Source organism: Microcaecilia unicolor, chromosome 4, assembly GCF_901765095.1.
Source record: "Microcaecilia unicolor chromosome 4, aMicUni1.1, whole genome shotgun sequence".
Taxonomy (NCBI): Eukaryota; Metazoa; Chordata; class Amphibia; order Gymnophiona; family Siphonopidae; genus Microcaecilia; species Microcaecilia unicolor.
In genome coordinates this window covers 237063909-237085774 of record NC_044034.1, presented here as the reverse complement: position 1 = coordinate 237085774, position 21866 = coordinate 237063909, and the positions used below count along the sequence as shown (strand labels likewise).

General features: G+C 40.2%; 1 protein-coding gene across 1 annotated transcript in view; it reads left to right on the top strand.

Annotated features, from left to right (window-relative positions):
- Positions 1 to 21866, top strand: part of PCCA (propionyl-CoA carboxylase subunit alpha) — a 1085625-nt gene that overhangs the window by 587332 nt on the left and 476427 nt on the right. The window contains 1 exon segment of the mRNA XM_030201346.1: positions 20540 to 20615. Coding sequence (XP_030057206.1) covers positions 20540 to 20615 — 76 coding nt within the window.

Sequence of the window (21866 nt, the reverse complement as noted above, 5' to 3'; positions counted from 1 at the left end):
CAACAGCTAAGTAGCCATATTTTGCATTGTTTTAACTCGGTAGCTTTAGCTGTGGCAATCCTACTAAGATTGAACTAAAATAGCTTATTTGTGCCAGTATTAAAACATAAATTACCATATCCAAATCTGACTGAAAAAGATAGTTTTAACTGCCGTTTTCATCTCCGTTACATAAAGCAATCTTTTACTGATTGTGATACACGAACTTTCATAAAAGATTGGTGTAGGTACCAAAATCTATCTATCTATCTATCTATCTATCTATCTATCTATCTATCTATCTATCTATCTATCTATCTATCTCTATATATTTTTTTTAACCTTGGTACTTCAATTTGCTATAGTTCAGGTACTATCTGCATTAAGGTAGATGATTTTATTACATATAGGATCTCTGGATTCAGAGAATTTAACTTTTGGCAAGTTGTGCTCATTCAACCATTCACCTTAACCAGGCCTTGATTTAGCTTCCCCACTACCTCCTGTTAAGAAGGTGCTAATTGCACATGTATATGGATGGCCTCCCAGCATATATGAAAACTATAGCTCCAGTTCTCAAGCAAGTCACCCAGAAAAATGATTATATATCTTGCTTTGAAAAATCTCACACACAAATAAAAAAAAAGATACAGTTTTAATGTTGAATTTCTAAAACATAATACATATAGGGACTCATTTCCGTCCAAATTGCTATTTTTTAAACACATCAGACATTTTTCTATGCAGTTCATCTGCAGTATATCCAGATCCACTCCTGGTAAAATAAGAAGAGCACTTAAGCGCATTGTAGAACATTGTAGTGTCATTAAAAGGAAATTATCTGAGAAAACCTTAGTGAAACATATGAGTAAAGGACATAGATTTGAAGATTTTAGCTTTACATTATTACATAAGATAACCCCTCACTGGAGAGGAGGAGACATAGATAGAATCTTATTACAGGAAGAACAAAGACTCATTTTTAAATATAACACTATTACACCTAAGGAGTTAAACCAAGGATCAGATTTGTCGGTATTTTTATAAACACTGAAACAGTTTTTTTTTAAGTAAATGATCATATTTGTATTTGTTTCTTATTGTAATTATTTATTATTTAATCAGCCATGGAGAGTCATGTTACTTTAATTTTAATTGAAGTTTTTTTTATTTGTTGTAATATAATTTATTTATTTATTTATAGTAATTTCTACCCCACGTTTTCCCACACATGCAGGCACAATGTGGCTTACATAGGATTAAGTAAAATAACAATACAGTAAGAGATATGGTAAGAGACATATTAAGCAAGGAAAGGGGCATATCAGTATCAGGGAAAAGTAAGTGGGACTATTAATCGGTAAGAGTATAGGGGGAATAGGCCAATCCAAATAGGTGAGTTTTTAGCAGCTTCTTGAACAGCTGGTGATCCATTTGTAGTTTTAAGTATTTCGTTGACATTGTTTTGCGTCATTGAAATGCAAAAAACTGGCTGCAGGAACGCATGGCTTTTTCAAGTTTCAAATCACATCTTTAAAGCTAATAAGCAGTGGTTTTTTTAATGAAACTTAGTATTTTCAGGAGGGCGTGCAGTGCTGCATTGATTCCCACCTTCGGTTTATGATTTTAAAATGTTCAAAATGATTATTTTCCCACGTTTTTTGCGATATTTAATGGGTTAAACTTTTGGATTTTACCATAGATAAGTTCTGTATTTGATGATTGAAAGCATATTTTGATTGTTTTCAACTGTTTTGGTACTTTTAATAAGCTTTTAACTTAGTGGTTAGTGGACTTTGATCCTGGGGAACTGAGTTCGATTCCCACTGCAGCTCCTTGTGACTCTGGGCAAGTCACTTAACCCTCCATTGCCCCTGGTACAAAATAAGTACCTGAATGTATGTAAACCGCTTTGAATGTAGTTGCAAAAACCTCAGAATATCAAGTCCCATTTCCCTTTCCTTTTTGGATTGATTACTGTTGGGAATAATCAATGATACTGCTCAGCTGACCTTTGACCCAACAGGATATAAAAGCAGTATTAGAAAGAGAGACAGATTCACTGTGTATATTTACCTGGTATATTTACGTGGTGGGACTTCTGCTGCTCTCCAGAAAGAAGTGCTGCACTGTGAGTATTAAACATATATTCTGGGACTTCCGGTTGAGCCATGGAGTAGTGAGGAGGTGGTGCGTCGCTGCTTCGGAACACCCGATGTAATCAGCGTTCTGAAACAACTCTTTTTCCCTCAAGTGGAATACATAGTTATTTTTGTATGTTAGAGGTGCTGCGTGGTCTGTAGCTGTCAAGAGCTTTTTTGGGGTTTTTTTTTAGTTCTTTGGGGAGAATGGAGAATTGCGCTCGGGTTATCACTGGCAAGGTGGGGGTTTTGGGGGAATATCTCTAGCTTAGCTTTCGGGGTGTTCTGGGCTTAGTTGCTGGAGGGTTTTGGTATTAATGCGGAAAGTGGTGGTTTTTGGGAGGGGGAGGGTTAGGGGGCACCTGAAGGTCAGGATTTGGGGTGGGGGAGCGTTGGGGTTTGGAAGGTGCAGTGTCTAATAGCTTGATATGTAATCTTTTGGGCCTTAGGTGTGGGGGTTGGATGGATCACATTCCGGGGGTGGGGGTGGAGGCTGGGACATCTCCCCGGTACATATAATGGCATGGCTTATCATTAATGGGAGACCTGAACGACATGGCGGACCCTGCTCTGAACCATTCTCTGCTGACAGATGAGTTGGCTAGGATAGAAAGAGGCGTTAATTTGTTGGGCTCTGTGTTGGGTCTGGTGGATGTATGGAGGACCCTCAATCCATTGGAAAGAGATTATACACATTTATCTAGAGTACACTCCACAATGTCTAGAATAGATTATCTGCTGCTCTCAAGGGAGCTTTTAACCCAGGTGGTGGATGTCAGGATAGGTCCTATAATGATCTCTGGTCATGCTTGGGTCGAGTTAAGGATGCATGGTGTGAGGTTCATTGGCTTCAGGAGGCGCTTGGCGATTCCCTTCCTTTCTCTATAGAGACAGTCACTTTTTACCGTTCTTGCTTTCTAAGTGGCAGCTTTATAGGGATTCTAATAAAAATCGCAGTTTTCAGTGGAAGGCGAGGCGTCGGGAGGTGCTTCATTTGGAAAGTAAGGTATCATCTCTCCGTAAACAATATGGGGCAGAACACTCCTTGCGGTTAAAAACACAGTTATTAGAAGCTCAGCAGGCCCTGAGTGAACTCTTACATGCACAGGCGAAGAAGTCCTAGGCATATTATAAGTTTCAGCTTTATTGTTTCGCGAATAAGAGCAGTAGATTTCTGGCTAAGCTTTTGCATGGCAGCTCAGGGCACCATAAAATATCCATGATATTAGACTCGAATGTAGTTAGGAAGCATGAGGATGGGGCTATTAATAAGGTCATATCGGAGTTTCTTGCTAGGCTTTACGCGCCGCAGCCAATGGCACCTGTGGCCAGTGAGGTATATTTATCTAGTTTGGATTTGCACAGGGTTTCGGAGCTGGATTTAGTCCAGTTGAATGCACCCATAACGGTGGAAGAAGTGAAGTGGGTAATTAGAGTGCCTTGGGTAAGGCCCCAGGTCCGGATGGCCTGCGCAACGAGTTTTATAAACTGTTGCAGTCGGACATAAGCCCAGTTTTGGTGGAAGTTTTTATGTTTAAATGTGTTTATTAAAAGACAAAATAGTACAGTTTGTATGGCTATAGTCAAAATACATTTTAAGAGTATTAACTACAAAACATACAATTAATAGCCTCCAACAGTTTCGCCAGTTTTCTCTTTACTTTGGATCTCCCTTTTCCCCCCCATCCTCCCCCCTCCCCTCCCTCCCATCCCTCCCGTTTCTAAAGAGCAATTATGGATACGGAAGCAAAGAGTCACTATCTAGCTTAGCCTCTTATGGAGCTATCACGCACAAAACTTATGTCTGAGTTACAAAACCTGCCCGTGCTGCCAAATCAGGCCATGTCAGTTAGTTTCCAGAGGCCATTTCCTTTTAAAATTTCTGAATCTTTAGGGCTTCGAGGAATTTTAGACAAGCACCTCATTGATTTTTACTTTTTCTCTTACATCATTTCCCTCTGTTACCACGCCATGGAAACCACCTCCATTCCACCTTTAAGAATTCAAAATCCTACTTCTAGCCACCTCTGTTAATGAGTCCCAAAAAGGGGCCCATGTGTGGCAGAAAGACTCTCCTCTGGGTGAGGCCAGATCGCCCACCGCTCTTCGTTCCAAAGAGCACAAAAAAATCATTCTCGCTCGCCATTGAGACAGGGTTGGTGAGTCTGGCGTTATCCATAATTGCAAGATAACCTTCTTGCCCAATAAAACCGCTTTTTTGAGAAACGGGCGTAACCCTATAGGTGGTCTTTGTACCAAGTGAAATTTATGGAATAGTAGCTGAGGCTTTTTCCGCCATGTAACCCTCCACATTTCTGACACATGACAACACACTTGCGTCCAAAATCTGGCTATTCGGGGACATGCCCAGAACATGTGGCCCAGCCCCGCTGGAGAGTGACCACACTTCTTACATCTATCTTCCTGACCTACATGCGCCCTCCATGCTCTATGTGGGGAAAAAAACATTCGAGACAGGAATTTGTAGGCCGTTTCTTGCAGCGCCACGCTTTCAGAAATTTTGGTTAAGTCCAGAAAGCATGCCTTCAAGTGATCGGGTTTAACGTTCACTGGTAGGTCTTTATTCCATTGCATTGCCAATTGTTCGTAATCAATCTCACCTAATTGCTCACGTAGTTCCGAATGGTAATATTTTAAAGGGACAGACCCTTGAGCATCCAAAGCTAATAGAGACATCAGTCGGCTCCATATTTGGGGACTCAAGTGTGCGGGTGGAATAGATCGTAAATAATGTCTTAGTTGGAAGGAGGCAAAAAAATCTTTTCTAAGTATACCAAATTCTCTGTCTAATTCTTCAGTAGTTTTTAAAATACCCTCTTCTGAGTATAAGTGATGTATATAGCTAATCCCCCGTGTTTCCCATTCTAGGAAAAGTTTAGCCGAGTTCCCCGGGGGGAACTGGTTGTTGCCTCTTATCGGCAATAGTGGAGTGCAAGTTGTAGAAAAAACAAATTTACGGCCCAGCCAACGCCAGGTTTGTCTTAATGGAGACACCACTGATGTGAAATACCGGGGTGTATTTACTGCCCCTGGCGTAGCATGGAGCCATGCACTAAAATGTCGGGGGGAGAACACCATGGTCTCTATACTAGTACACGAAAAGAAACTAGTGCCACGAAACCAATCAGAAAGGTGGCGCATATTACTAGCCACAGAGAATAACTTTAGATTTAAGAGTCCCAATCCCCCCTTAGCTCTAGAGAGATATAATTTAGAAACTGGTAACCTTGGTCTCTTCCCCTGCCATAAATATTTGGTCATTACCCTCGTCAACGTCTGATCGTCCTTATGTTTAAGAAACAAAGGAAGCACTTGCAACACATAAACCCATTTTGGGACCAGAATCATGTTATAGAGGGCTATCCGCCCCATCAAGGATAGGGGTAAAGTCGTCCATGTTTGCAAAGTCTGTCTAGTTTTCAGTTTAAGGGGTTCTATGTTTTGGCTATAAAGGGTGTTCAGATCAGCTGTCAGCCATATGCCAAGATATTTCAATTTATCCTCTGCCCATGTTAATGGAAATGCCCCCTCCCAGGTCGAACGTATCCGTGTCTGGACTGGCAGAGCCATAGACTTACTCCCATTCAGGGCAAGGCCCGAGTAGAAGCCAAACTCCTCCAGAATTCCAAATAAGTACAAGAGAGAGGATTGGGGCTTTGTTATAGTTACTAATATATCATCTGCAAAAGCTAAAGTTTTGAGCTCTCGCAAGTGTAATTTAATCCCCTGTATATCTGGGTCCCTTTGAATAGTGCATAACAATGGTTCAAGGTATAGCAAAAATAAGAGTGGTGAGAGGGGGCAACCCTGTCTCGTGCCACATGCTATTGTAAAGGGGTTTGATTTCATACCATTAATCAATAATGACGCTTTTGGATTAGTGTATAGCGTCACAATAGCATTAAATATCCACCCTCGGATGCCAATATAATCAAGGACAGAAAAAAGGTAATCCCATCTCACCTTGTCAAAAGCCTTTTCGGCATCTAAGCTAACTAGCAGCAAAGGTTCGTTCTTGGTAAGACTCTGTGCAATGGCTAAACAGGCCTTCCTGACATTGTGACAAGGGTGTCTACCCCGCACAAACCCCACTTGACCCTCTCCCACCAGTTTTGGTATTAGAGGGGATAAGCGTTCTGAGATGATCTTCGCTAAGATCTTTAAATCGACATTTATAAGAGATATAGGTCTATATGAACCTGGATTTTCTGGTGGTTTGCCCTCTTTTGGAATTAGGGTTATCAAGGCTTCATTAGACTCTCGCCTAAATCCCCCACCTTCAATGGACTCCTCAAAAAAATCAAGAAGCGGGCCACCCACTTGTGGAAAAAGCAATTGATAGTACTCAGCACCAAATCCATCCGGACCCGGAGCTGACCCACGTTTTAATGATTTCACTACTCTTTGCAGCTCCTTGGCCCTGATAGGCATATTTAATTGTTCTAGCACTTCAGGGTTCAGGCGTGGCATTCCAGAGTCTGCCAAGTAATCTGCTATGGACGGGCCGAGTGGCGCCTCCGGGGCTTTGTATAGGTTTGCATAATATTGTTCCAATAATCTGACTACTTCCTCTGGGTTGTTTATTTGTCTACCCTCTGCATCTCGAAGTGTTGGTATAAACCTATTTCCCCCCCAGGTCTTATTAAGGCGGGCCAACAATTTCCCAGATTTATTACCATGTTTGTGGAAAGAGAAGGATCTATAAAAAAATTTTCTTTGTTCTCTCATGGATCATTGTATTAAGGGCTGCCAGAGAGGCCAGCATAACCTCCCTGGACTCTTTCGAGGGGCGTGCTATGTGTGCCCGTTTCGCTGCTTGATATGCTACTTCCAATTGTTTCACTCCCTTTGCCAATCTCTTTGAACGAGCACACATATAAGCGATTATATCCCCACGAATCACTGCTTTGGAGGTCTCCCAGAACAATCTAGCTTCCCCCGCATGGCTCCCATTCGTGTCAAGGAAATAAGACCATCTTTGTTTCAAGTACTCCTGGAAGTCTGCGTCCTCTGTCAGATATCCGGGAAACCTCCAAACTTGATGACGTAAACTAGTTGCTCCCACTTCCAGTTCAATCCAAATCATTGCATGGTCTGAGATTTCCATTACTCCTATCTCTGCACGTGGTACTTGAGGAAACAAAACTGAAGATATTAATATATAGTCTATTCTCGACCATGAGCTATGTGCTCTGGATAAATGCGTATAGTCTCTAGATGTAGGGTGGGTTAACCTCCATGGGTCTATAAGATCTAAAGCGGTACTCAAATACCCCAATCCTTTACCCCTCCCAAACATTGAGCTTGTTTGCGGGCCAGAGCGGTCTTGGAGCCCATCCATAACTTGATTAAAGTCTCCTGCCACTATCCATGGGGTATGACCATATTGGATTCCTAGCCGAACCAGGTGTTGGAAAAAGGAATGGTCATATACATTTGGGCCATAAACATTAAGTAGGAAAACTTCTTGTCCCATTATGTTTAGCTGTAAAAGTATATATCTGCCCTCTCTATCTTTGCAGATTAACTTTGATGTGCATTGCATATTTTTATGAATTAAAATTGCTACCCCTCCTTTTTTGCTGCCCGAAGATGCAAAATAACATTCTCCCACCCAACGTTGTCTAAGCTTTTGGTGCTCAACGTCCGTTAATTTAGTTTCCTGAAGGCATGCTATCCCAGCTTTGTGGCGCTGCAACGCTGTCAAAATCTTTGTGCGTTTTATTGGGGAGGAGATACCCGATACATTCCATGAAATCAATCGGGGGGTTGGTGCCCTAGCCATCCTTTAAGTAAGCTTGGTAACATAAATTAGACAATTTCCATATTCTTAGAGCTCCCGGGTGCCCAGCCCCCACCCAGCAGCCTAGTTTGTGTAACAGAGGTGGTCTACAGCTATTTCCCAGTAACTTTCCATTCCTATCCGCCTCAGCATTGCAGCAGGTTTCACCCAAACTTTGTACTGTTCCAGGTCCTTGTTGTAAAGATAACATTTGCTCCAATCGACAGGACTCCATAATCCAACATAAACAGTATCTAGTTTTGTACTTCTCCCTTCCCCCCTACCCCACCATGCAAATCTTATCTCAATTCTACCCTGCTCTCCCATATCGTCCCTACCCTCCCCCCTTAGACCTACCCTCTTCCCTACTCTATTCCCCATTTAGTCGCACCTGGGCCTACGTCACCAGACGCTACCTAAATTAGCCGCGTCCGGTGAGGGGTCAATAGGTGCCAGCAAAGCCCCGTTCTCCGTCATTTTTAGTAATATCAACAATTTTCTGAACTTCCCTCCACCCTCTCCAAACCCCCAAACAACCGGGTTATACATCTCTCATAAAGCTTAGAACACGTGCGAGCCAAATGACTCTAGTTCACTTATCATCGTTCCAGTCTTAGGATTGGCTCTCCAGCATCCGGGTGCCGCCAGTTTTACATCTTGCGTCCATTTTCCTTAACAACTGGGCCACACGAACCCACAAACCAAGTGATCAACAAAATTCCAAACAGCCAACCTGTCAATCTCGATAATTGTAATCCAACAGGTGTTTTAATCACCTCCAGCCTTTCATGATGATCTCTCCGTAAAGCTGTTTTAATCAGTCTGCTGGCCCTGCTACTTGCTTATTCAGCCATTCCACGGCTACTTCTGGTTTATTAAAGGCTCTCCAGACACCGTTATCCATAATTTTTAAAGTCGCTGGGTATTGTAACATAAATCTGTGTTTCTTCTCCACCAGACTCGTGCAAACTGCCGAAAACGCCCGCCGCTGCATTGACAAAGCCGCGGAGTAATCCTGGAAAACACGGATGACTGCGCCATCATACTTAGTGGAGTCTCTGCATCCTTTATATGCCCGCAAAACGGCCGCTTTTTGTGAATAGTCGTGAAACTTTGCTATGATCACCCTAGGGCGCTGTTCTCTTGCTGGTCTAGGTCCCACGCGGTGGGCCCGCTCAAGTCGTATTTGCCTCCCCTCTCCTGCTTCGGGAAAGCTCGCTTGCAACCAAGTTTCAAGAGTAGTTTTCAAATTGGCTTCTGATAGAGATTCCGCAAAGCCCACAAAGCGGAGGTTGTCTCGTCTAGATCTATTCTCCAAGTCCTCGATTCTCTCTGTATAATCTTGTATCAGGCGGGACAATCGTTCTAGCTCACCCGAACTTTCCTGGTGCCCCTCCTCCACCTCTGCCACCCGGGCTTCCAGCTCACCCGTGCGCCGCGAGAGTTCCGAGGTCACCGCCGTTATGCCTGCTATTTGTGCCGATAACTGATCAAATTGTGGGGCTAATGCCCGCACAACTGCCTCCGTAAGCTCCGGTATGAGCGTCTCACCATTCTGGCTGGAAGGAGAATGTGCCGGCGAAACCGGTGCCATGTTGGATTCGACAGCTCTTGTTTTGTCTTCCTTTTTCTTTCCACTTTTCGCCGTTTGAGCCATCAGAGATCTCGTAATATACTTGTCCATATATTAAGAAAGCTGTTTTGCGCAGTTGGGGAGATTTTCAAGGGCGGGGATCGCCAGTTAAGTTGCTTTTTGAACGAGGCTTTGAGCAGCTAGAGTAGAACACGTCTTCTGCCGCTCACTGCATCACGTGACCCCTCTTGGTGGAAGTTTTTAATATCTTTACTTAACGGGAGCAGCTACCTCAGCATCTCAATGCGGCTCAAATTATAGTTCTTCAGAAGCCAGGTAGGCCCTCTGATTTCCCGGACTCATACCGTCCAATCTCTTTGCTTAATACGGAGGTAAAATTTTTGGCCAAGATCATGGCTAATAGGTTGGCATGAATTCTCCCATCTTTGGTGGCCGAGCCCCAGGTGGGGTTTACTTGAGGAAAGGAGGAACAGGGGTGATATGATACAGACGTTCAAATACTTGAAAGGTATTAATCCGCAAACAAATCTTTTCCGGAGATGGGAAGGCGGTAGAACGAGAGGACATGAAATGAGATTGAAGGGGGGCAGACTCAGGAAAGATGTCAGGAAGTATTTTTTCACGGAGAGGGTGGTGGATGCTTGGAATGCCCTCCCGCGGGAGGTGGTGGAGATGAAAACGGTAACGGAATTCAAACATGCGTGGGATATGCATAAAGGAATCCTGTGCAGTAGGAATGGATCCTCAGAAGCTTAGCCGAAATTGGGTGGCGGAGCAGGTGGGGGAAGAGAGGTTGGTGGTTGGGAGGCGAGGATAGTGGAGGGCAGGCTTATACGGTCTGTGCCAGAGCCAGTGATGGGAGGCGGGACTGGTGGTTGGGAGGCGGGAAATACTGCTGGGTAGACTTGTACGGTCTGTGCCCTGAAAAAGGCAGGTACAAATCAAGGTAAGGTATACACATATGAGTTTATCTTGTTGGGCAGACTGGATGGACCATGCAGGTCTTTTTCTGCCGTCATCTACTATGTTACTATGTGTTCAGGGCAGGATTTGGGTGTTCCCATAACTTAGATACAACTCAGTCTCTAGTGAATGGCATGACTGCTGTTAGCACCTGGGGTATGACCAATAAACTGAAACTTAATGCACAAAAAGGGAGTTGAGATCCCATCATCAATATCTTTGTCCAATGGTGAAAGCTTTACAGTCAAGTCTAAAACCAGAGTCTTGCTTGATTCTTCACTCACCTTCTCTTCCCATATTAACCAGCTATGGAAGAAAACTCTGTTCAAAATGAAACAGCTGCATTTAGTCAGATCATTCTTCGATCAAAAGCCTTTGCACTACTAGTTTAAATATTAGTCCTACCTCACTTGAATTACTGTAATGTTCTATTTTGTGGTATTAAGTGTCAATATAAAAAAAACTGCAAATCATATAGAATACAGTTGCTAGACTAATATACAGATTGAATAGATATGTGTTTCAACTCATCTTAACAAACTACACTGGCTTCTCACAGCAGAAAGACTCAGGTTCAAAGTTGCTTGTTCAGTTTTTCAAATCTTAGAGTTTCACCTCTGAACTGCTAAGACCACTTTGCTACGTTTGGTCCAGTCTAACAGACTGAAAGAACTGATGCTATCATCACCGTTTCAAAATACAATTTATCAATAGAAATCAAACAAAATAAAACATGGAAAAGAAAATAAGATGATACCTTTTTATTGGACATAACTTTAAGAGCAACTTTAAGATAACCTTAAGAGTGGACTAACACGGCTACCACACTCCTCTACTTAAAATACAATTTGAAATCAGAAGATTTTCAGCTCTCTATTCCCTGTACTTGGAGTTAAAATATGGAACTATCTACCTATTGCCATCATAACAGAAAACAACTACCTTAGCTTCATAACAATCCATTGACTTCTATCTCTTAGTATCATCCATTATCCTTTCCTATAATGTTTTTGGTCGCATGCATTATACCAGTGATCTCTAATTGCTCTCATACCTCACACTATTGGCTTTGTCTCACCTAGAATGTAAACTGCACTAAATCCTGGAGAGAGGATATTAGCGGTATACAAGAGTTGATTTGATTTAGACATTTTTCTGCCATAATTGAAAAAAGCTAAAAAGGTCCAGGACTAAAGGTTGGATGTTTTGGTCTGGACTTGTTTCAAAAGAGCATAAGCTTTGCCATACTGGGACAGACCGAAGGCCTATGAAGCCCAGCGTCCTGTTCCCAACAGTGACCAATCCAGGTTACAAATACCTGGCAAGATCCCAAAACAGTACAATACATTTTATGCTGCTTACCTAAGAAATAGGCAGTTTCCATCTTAATAATGGCTTATGGACTTTTCTTTTAGGAGATTATCCAAACCTTTCTTTTAATCTCCACTAACCTAATTGCTTTTACTAAATTCTCTGGCAACAAATTCCAGAGTTTAATTACATGTTGAATGAGGAAATATTTTCTCTGGTTTGTTTTAAATTTACTACTTTGTGTGCTCCCTAGTCCTAGTATTTTTTGAAAGAGTAAGTGATTCACATCTACCCATTCCACTCTACTCATTATTTTATAGATTTCTATCATATCTCCCCTCAGCTATCTTTTCTCCAAGCTGAAGAGCCCTAGATGCTTTAGCTGTTTCTCATAGGGAAGTCGTCCCATCCCCTTTATCATTTTTATCGTCCTTCTCTGAACCTTTTTTTTTGTTTTGTTACATTTGTACCCCGCACTTTCCCACTCATGGCAGGCTCAATGCAGCTTACAGGTACTTATTTGTACCTGGGGCAATGGAGGGTTAAGTGTCTTGCCCAGAGTCACAAGGAGCTGCCTGTGCCTGAAGTGGGAATCGAACTCAGTTCCCCAGGACCAAAGTCCACCACCCTAACCACTAGGCCACTCCTCCACTGATGTGTGACCAGATTTGCACACAGTAATTGAGATGCAGTTGCACCATGAGTGATACAAAGGCATTATAACATCCTCAGTTTTGTTTTCCATTCCTTTCTTAATAATACCTAACATTCTATTTGCTTTCTTGGCCGCCACCACACACTGAGCAGAGGATTTCAATGTATCATCAATGATAACACCTAGATCCCTTTCTTGGTCGCTGACTCCTAATGTAGCTATAGTTTGGGTTCCTCTTTCCCACCTGCATCATTTTGCACTTGCTCACATGAAACGTTGCCTGCCATTTGGATGCCCAGTCTCCTAGTTTCGTAAGATCCTCTGTAATTTTTCATAATCCTCTTGTGATTTAACAGCTTTGAATAACTTTGTGTCATCAACAAATGTAAATCCGTGTTGGCTTTCTCAGTCCATGCTTTTGAATATGCTCTGTAATTTTGTTCTTTATAAATAGTCTCTGCCATTTTGCCCAGCATCGACATCTATAATTTCCCAGATCACCTCTGGATCATTTTTTTTTTTAAATCAGCATTACATTGGCCGCCCTCCAATATTCTGGTACCATACTTGATTTTAAAAATAAATTACATATTACTAACAATAGTTCTGCAAGATCATTTTTCAATTCTATCAATACCTACGATGAATACCATTCAGTACAGGTGATTTGCTACTCTTCAATTTGTCAAATTGTGTCTCTAGATCTTCCAGGTTTATGGAGTGAAGACGGAAGCAAAGAATTCATTTAATCTCTCCTCTGTGTCTTTACTGAGTACCCCTTTTACCCCTCGGTCATCTGGCAGTCCAACTGATTCTTTTGCCGGCTTCTTGTTTCTAATATACCCAAAAAAGTTTTTACTGTGTGTGTGCCTTTAACGCAGTTTGTTTTTCAAAGTCTGCCTTTGCCTTCTTTATTGGCGTTTGCATTTGACTTGCCATAGCTTATGCTGTTTCCTATTACTTTCAGTTGGATCCTTGCTCCATTTTCTGAAGGTTTTTCTTTTAGCTCTAATAGTTTCCTTTATCTCACTTTGTAACTATGCTGGCTGTCATTTGGCCTTCCTTCCTCATTTTTAATACATGGAATATATTTGGCCTGGGCTTCCAGAATGGTCATTTGACCTTCCTTCCTCATTTTTAATACATGGAATATATTTGGCCTGGGCTTCTAGAATGGTATTTCTGAACAGCATCCACGTCTGATGTACATTTTTGGCCTTTGCAGCTTCTCCTCTAAGTTTTTTTTTTTTTTTTTTTCACCGTTCTCATTTTATCATAGTCTCTTTTTTGAAAGTTAAATGCTAACATATTAGATTTCCTGTGTGCACTTACTCCAGAGCTGGTATCAAATCTGAAAATATTATGATCACTGTTATCAAGTGGCACCAGGACCATTACCTCCTGCACCAAATCATGTTCTCCACTAAGGACTAGGTCTAGAATTTTTCTTTGTCCTTGTTGGCTCTTGTACCAGATGCTCCATAAAGCAGTCCTTGATTTCAATCATGACTATGTCATAAAAAGGTGCCCTTAATGACCTGATGATCACTGGAGTGATTAAGACATGACTCCCTCCCTTACTGCTCCAGTGGTCTCTGACCCTCTCCAACCCCTAAAGATGTGAACAAAACAGTACATACCAGCCTCTAACAGCTTCAGATGTTATGGCCAGTCATTTTAGAGCAGCAGGTAGGTCCATGGAGTAGCCTAGTGGTAGTTACAGTGCACTGTAGAGAAGGGGACCTAGGCCCATATTCCACTCTGTAACACTTGTGCTGGAAAGTGTGAGCCCTCCAAAACCTACTATACCCACATACAGGTGACAGCTGCAGCCATTACTACTACTACTATTTAGCATTTCTATAGCGCTACAAGGCATACGCAGCGCTGCACAAACATAGAAGAAAGACAGTCCCTGCTCAAAGAGCTTACAATCTAATAGACAAAAAATAAAATAACTGTTGTTTCTGTCCTTTTGAGTTAAACCCAGTACCCTCTAGTAAACTTATTTGCTGTGGATTATATACCTGCCTCTTTTGTTGTTTTTGTTGTGAGACTGATAGAGGATATTCTCTTATACCAATCTGTTTTGCTACGATGGATCACTACTACTACTTAACATTTCTAAAGCGCTACTACGATGGATCAGCATCCCAGAACCCTAATTTTCTGAATAAGGGAGGAATTACTCCATTTTTATTCAAACTCCTTAAGTCTATTAAGTCTATTGTAGTGGTTTCCCGTTGGGTTCTGTTGGTTTTTGGTGGGTTTGAAGGGCTCACCATACAATATAAGGGGGTTAACAGTGAGACGTGAAGTCCACTGCAAAGCTCCCTAGAGTACTCCACTGCTCTGCTGGGATGACTGTGTGACTAGTGTACTAAGACTGCTGGTCCCCCATACATCCCAAAGGCTTGTTTTTGTGCATTTTTCTCTTGTACTTTCTTTTTTGATTGGTCACATAAGAAAAATGCACTGAACATAAAATGCCTAAAAACGTCTAGAAAATGTCCATTTTCAAAACAGAGAAACATTTTTCAGATTCAAAAATGGCCATGGTTGCTACTTGTTTTGTGGACATTTTCACCAAAACGTCCAAAGTTGGATTTAGATGTCATATCAAAAATGCCCCTCATTGTATTTGTTGATCAGTTATGCTAGAGGCAGCAACGAGGACTAATAATACCAGCAAAGTTTTCATTGTTTATTTAATTCTCGTCATAGTTTTTCTAAAACTACCATTTATGGAACCTAGACATGCAGTCATCGAACAATGCATTATCTTTTAAGAAATCTAATTTTTGCAAGCAGAGACAAATTTGATACAGCTTTAGGTTGTTAAATCTTATACGTCTTGTAATCTTTCTTTGATGTTGGGTACGCTAATGCTGACTTTAGACTATCTTGTGTTTTCCTTCCTGCACGAAAACAGCCAATTCAAAATATTAAGATTTTCCCATAGAGTAGTTCACAAAGGAACTCCTGGCCGGCCACCTGGCTTCTCTCACTATTCCTTATATGCCCACACGTCTCTTCTGCTGTCTAAATAATCAAAGACTGGTCCTTCCAGGTCCCTCTTGTGCCACTTGGGAATCCACTAAGAATTTGCGGGGCATCTCAATCGGGAGGGCCTGAAATAAGTACAGTAGGCACGGCAAGACATTCATCTTAACTGCGGCTATGGACCGCTGCTTTTTAACATATTTATAAATGATTTAGAGATGGGAGTAACTAGCGAGGTAATTAAATTTGCTGATGACACAAAGTTATTCAAAGTCGTTAACTCACGACAGGATTGTGAAAAATTACAGAAGGAACTTACGAGACTGGGAGACTGGGCGGCTAAATGGTAGATGACGTTTAATGTGAGCAAGTGCAAGGTGTGATGCATGTGGGAAAAAAGAACCAGAATTATAGCTACGTCATGCAAGGTTCCATGTTAGGAGTTACGGACCAAGAAAGGGATCTGGGTGTTGTCGTTGATAATACACTGAAACCTTCTGCTCAGTGTGCTGCTGCGGCTAGGAAAGCGAATAGAATGTTGGGTATTATTAGGAAAGGTATGGAAAACAGGTGTGAGGATGTTATAATGCCGTTATATCGCTCCATGGTGCAACCGCACCTTGAGTACTGTGTTCAATTTTGGTCGCCGCATCTCAAGAAAGATATAGTGGAATTGGAAAAGGTGCAGCGAAGGGCGACTAAAATGATAGCGGGGATGGGATGACTTCCCTATGAAGAAAGACTAAGGAGGCTAGGGCTTTTCAGCTTGTTGAAGAGATGGCTGAGGGGAGACATGATAGAGGTATATAAAATATTGAGTGGATTGGAACAGGTGGATGTGAAGCGTCTGTTCACGCTTTCCAAAAATACTAGGACTAGGGGGCGATGAAACTACAGTGTAGTAAATTTAAAACAAATAGGAGAAAAAGTTTTCTTCACGCAACGCATAATTAAACTCTGGAATTCGTTGCCGGAGAACATGGTGAAGGCGGTTAGCTTAGCAGAGTTTAAAAAGGGGTTGGACGGTTTCCTAAGGGACAAGTCCATAAACCACTACTAAATGGACTTGGGGAAAAATCCACAATTCCAGGAATAACATGTATAGAATGTTTGTACGTTGGGAAGCTTACCAGGTGCCCTTGGCCTGGATTGGCTGTCGTGGACAGGATGCTGGGCTCGATGGACCTTTGGACTTTTTCCAGTGTGGCATTACTTATGTACTTATGTAATAGATGAGATCCCAATAGATCGATGTTGGTCTTCCTTTGAACCAATTTCCACTTCTAAGCTTTACCCTTTAAATAACAAAATAGCTTTTTCTAGTTGTCCATTAGATAATTTCCTTCATATTTATTGAAAGATCCTACGAATGAAATAATAAATTGGATTGTCTCATTTGTTAATACATCCTTGGCAAATCTTTGGTTTTCTTCCAATATGGGTAACATTGTATTAACTCCAATCCCAAAACAAGTAAATGGTGATATGTATTTCACTTCTAATTACTGACCAATTGCTAATATTCTGTTTCTAAGTTAATTGAATTTGTAGTTATTTTTAGTTAGTAAACTACATAGAGCAATTCAATTTATTTCATAATTCTCAACATGGATTTAGAGTTTTTCACAGCACTGAGACACTGCTTATATATTTGACTTTGGAAGTTGAGTCCTGTTGGGTGGAGGCCATATAGTTTTGCTGCAGTTTGACATATCAGCAGTGTTTGATACTGTCAATCATGCTTTATTACTAAATTTACTTTCAACATTTGGTCTGACAGATTCTGTTTACTTATGGTTTGAATCTTTTCTTACAAATAAACATTACTCTATATTTAAAGATGATTTTTTTTTCAAATCCTTGGCGTTCACCGTGCAGAGTTCTTCTGTGCTATAAAATCTATATATGAGCACATTAGGTCGACTTTCTTTTGGAGCTGATGCTAAACTTTGGTCTTACGCAGATGATATTTTGCTGTTGGTCTCTGTGGATAGTGTTTTGGAAATTTTCTATTCTAAACTTAATGAGTATGTTGGGAAAGTAACTGATTGGTCTAAAGCTTTAAAATTGAATGAAGATAAAACAAAAATCCTTTGGTTTGGTCTTGATCAATCAATTATTCCACAAACTATTATATTGCAAAATAGTCCTATTATTAAAGTTGAACTGAAATCTAGAGTACTGGGTGTTAGCTTTGATATCTCATTTCAATGGAATCTCAAATTAAAAAAGTGTTGTTTGTAAAGCTTATTTCAAATTGAAACAATTGTTTAATTTGTTCATACTTTTCATTTGAGCATTTTAAAATTATTGTTTGTCTATTCTTTCATTATTTGATTATGGTAATTCCTTGTACACTGGATTAAAACGATTAAACAGCTGTCTAAACAGATAATTCAGAATTCAGCAATTAGGATGATATTCTGTTGCTCACGCTTTGAGAGTGTTTCCCCTTTTGCTGGTTGATCTGCACTAGCTGCCAGTTCGAGCGAGAATTCTTTTCAAAGTGTTATGTTTAGTCTTTACATTTTTGTATGGTTGTAGATGAGTTTAAGCTTCTAAAGAATTTTATTACATCAAGGATATGTAATTTTGGTTATTGGTATTTCCTTTAACTAAAGGTATTAAAGCATTATTTTCTAGATCTTTTTTATTTACTGCTATTCATTTATGGAACAGCTTACCAGTTCAGTTTTGATCAATAATGGATCTTTTCATCTTTCAAAAAGCTTTTAAAATTTGATCTTTTCCTCCATCATAGATAATTGTAATATTTTTGTTCTGATTTTATTTAGTATGTAACATCCTGATTTTATGTCTCTGTTTTTTATTTCTTTTGTTACCTCTCCTTGAATTCATTTTGGAAGATTTAGTGAGTTATAGGACTCAGATTGCATAACATAACATTTAGGATGTTGTAATAATAAATGAAGTCTATTAGATAAAGCTCAATTTCTTCAAGTTAGACTTAGAAAATCTGTCAAATAGTATAGTATATACATCATAATGCACAACAAAAAATAAATGTGGCCCTGATTGGAAGCCAGTGAAGACGTACCAAGAGAGGAGAAGCTGATTCAAACTTCAAAGACCCAGACAAGCCTGGCTGCAGTGTTCTGAAACATCTGAAGCCTTTTCAACAAGCCTTCAGATAAACCCATGAATACAGAATTACAGTAGTCTATCTGAAACAAAGCAGAATTTGAAATACAGATTGAAAAGCATTAAAATTCAAACTAAATTTTATTCTTCTTAATTTCCTAATTGAATGGCAACCTTTTTTAATTATTTGATTTTATATGTGACTCAAATCTCAAGTTTTCATCAAAGATAACTCCTAATATCTTCAGTTGTTTTTCTAATGGGAAAGTCATACCATTAGCTACCAAAACTGCTTCTTAAAAGGTTTAAAAGAGTTTCCCAAAACTATGAATTTTACATAAGAATAGCCATACTGGGTCAGAACAATGGACCATCTAGCCCAGTATCCTGCTTCCAAAGTGGACAATCCAGGCCACAAGTACCTGGTAGGAACCCAATTAGTAGCCATGAAGCTACAAAATAGTATATTTAAAATGAATCGGAGAAAATATTTCTTCTCTCAGCATGTGATTAAACTCTGGAATTTGTTGCCAGAGAATGTTGTAAAAGCAGTTAGCGGGGTTCAAAAAAAGGTTTGGAGAGCTTCCTAAAAGAAAAGTCCATAAGCCATTATTAAAATGGACTTGAGAAAATCCACTGCTTATTTCTGGGATAAGCCACATAAAATGCATTGTACTATTTTGGGATCTTGCCAGGTAGTTGTGACCTGGATTGGCCACTGTTGGAAATAGGATACTGGGCTTGATGGACCTTCGATCTGTCCCGGTATGGCAAACCTTATGTACTTATGTAATAAAATAAGACAACTCCTATTTTGTCTTGCATTGACTCATCCTGAACTCTACATGCCAGTATCAGTAAAGATTGATAATTAAAATGAGAATGAACATGTACTAAAAAAAAAAAAGACATATAGCAATGCAATCCCCAATCCCCTTTTTAATAGAAATTCAGGGTATTCCTGAAAACCTGTCTTTTTAGCATAGCTTTTGGAGGATTATGGGAGGCCTAGATGCATGGTTAAGTCCATAACCCAACCCACTGCCATCAGAGGATTTGCTTTTGCCAGAAAACTGCTCTGTTTGATTACTTTCCTTTATTATTTTTGGAGTTCTTTTGTCTTTTCCTATTTTTGTTAACCACTTTGATTTGTATTACAAGTAAAGTGGTCTAGCAAAACTGAAATAAAGGATAAAAGATTTTTGGTATGTGAAAAATTACTAGTTTTTCAGAGTTGACAAGAGTCACTCTTCTATCTGCTTCTGAGAGAGATTAGTTAAACATTTTACTTTTTCCTTTGACCAAATTTTTTAGCATCCCCTTGATAGCAACTTTTCTAACTTTCACATCCTGAAGACATGATTGCATATCTTCTTCCTGTTTACCTTTTTCCTAATGGCAGGGGCAGTGTCATTCCAGGTACTTCCATTTCGTTTATGTATTGGCAGTATGGTATTTATGGCTATACTCATTTCTGTGTCCCAGTTCCTCACTGACAATTCTACATCTCCCTTCTTTATCTTTGTGTTAAGATCTCCTAGTAGAAATAAAAGGTTATAATCTTTTTTTTTGTTTGTTTTTTAAGCTAAATTTGAGCAAAGGCCTTTCAAATTTTACCAGATTTGTGACCACAAGAGGTTAAAATCTGATCAGTCTGATCGAGGGAGCTGTTTGTATTCTTAATCTTCCTCTATTTCTCTTCCTACTTTAGGGGCAAAAACCAAATTATGAACTAGATCTACTAAAGTACGGTACCATGTTAGAACGAGTTAATGCATATTCAAATTCTGTATTTTTAATTTAAACTGTAAGCCATATTGAACTCGAGCTTGTTTTTGGGATAATGAGGGGTATAAATGTCATAAATATTAATATTATTAGTAAATAGATCCTGTTGTATAAAATGGAATCTGGTAAATAATGTGCATTAATTAAGTAAACTGTAATATTGTCCTGATCATACCTAAGCTAAGTCCTTTTCTTTGTAGTTGGTCACATATGGCTCTAATCGAGTTGAAGCATTGCAAAGAATGGAAGAGGCTTTGGACAATTATGTCATCCGAGGTAACTACAGAAATTTGGGTTCCTAGTGTGTAAAACTGGCATCTTTTTGAGGGAAATAGCTTGGATATGTAGTAATTAGCAAACAGAATAAAAGTCTAGATTCATAGGATAGGAAGGTGTCTGTTTTTGGCCTAAGTGACATTAAGGTCCTGATATTTAGCCAGTGATGATCAGCATTTTGCTGACTGCTGCCGACGTTATACCTGCAAATTCAGTGCCATGCCGTGTCCCGCCTCCATTGAATTTCTGGCTATATGGAGCTTGGAAAACATAGCTGGTTAAGTACAATATTCGACATTTAGCAGGTTATTAAAAACTGCATATAGGACTGTGTTTTATACAGTCAGGTGCTGAAAATTGGCACTTAATTGGCTAAATGCTGACCCCGCCCCTGGAATGCCGCCAAAATAGCCAGTTTCAGCATGGGTACTAACCAGACATTTTCAGCGCACACTCTGGTTAAGTGTTACTGAAAATGCCGGTTTAGCCCCGGACAGGTGATTTAAATGGCCAGGAGCTTCTCCTGGCCGTTTAAATCATTTTGATTATCAGGCCCCAATTGTGTTTGTGAAATACTTTCACAGATCTGACAGAAATCATGACCAAATCATGACTCCGCACAAACTCCTGATCTATATCCTTTCAGAGGCTCCTAATAAAAGCAAACATCATTTTGTGCTGCTTTAAAAAATTTATTTATTTATTTATTTTTGTCATTTGCAAAGCAATGTGATACTTTAAATCTTTCTAGATTTTTACCCTGTATACACCACCTAAAAAGTATTGCATGCTGGCTTTCAGTCTCACCCTCAGATTGATGTAGAAAGCCACACAATAGAGCCGTGTTCTGATGGCTGAGTGAGCAGTTTTTACTGAGAGATTAGCAAGAAAATATTCTGCAGTAATGCAATAAACTGAGTTGCAAAATCAAAGCATGCAGAACTTGCATGCTAATGAGGGAAATCCTGCCAGTTACATACACACACAGGTTCTGCAGTAAGGATGGCTTTCAATGTGTGCATGTCCAAAGAAAATGAAAACATTGGCGCTTGTCTGTGTATGTTTCTTATTTCCTCCCCCTGACCAGTCCAGACATGAGTATATGCTCTCCTGCTAGCAGGTAGAGAGTGAGAACTACTGAATTATAACTTTGGTCTATATTGTATTCCGTGCAGCCTAGCAACAGCCAGTATGTTCTCTAGCAGGTGGTAGATAAGATATTCTGTGCTATCTGGTCAATCAGGTAGAGGT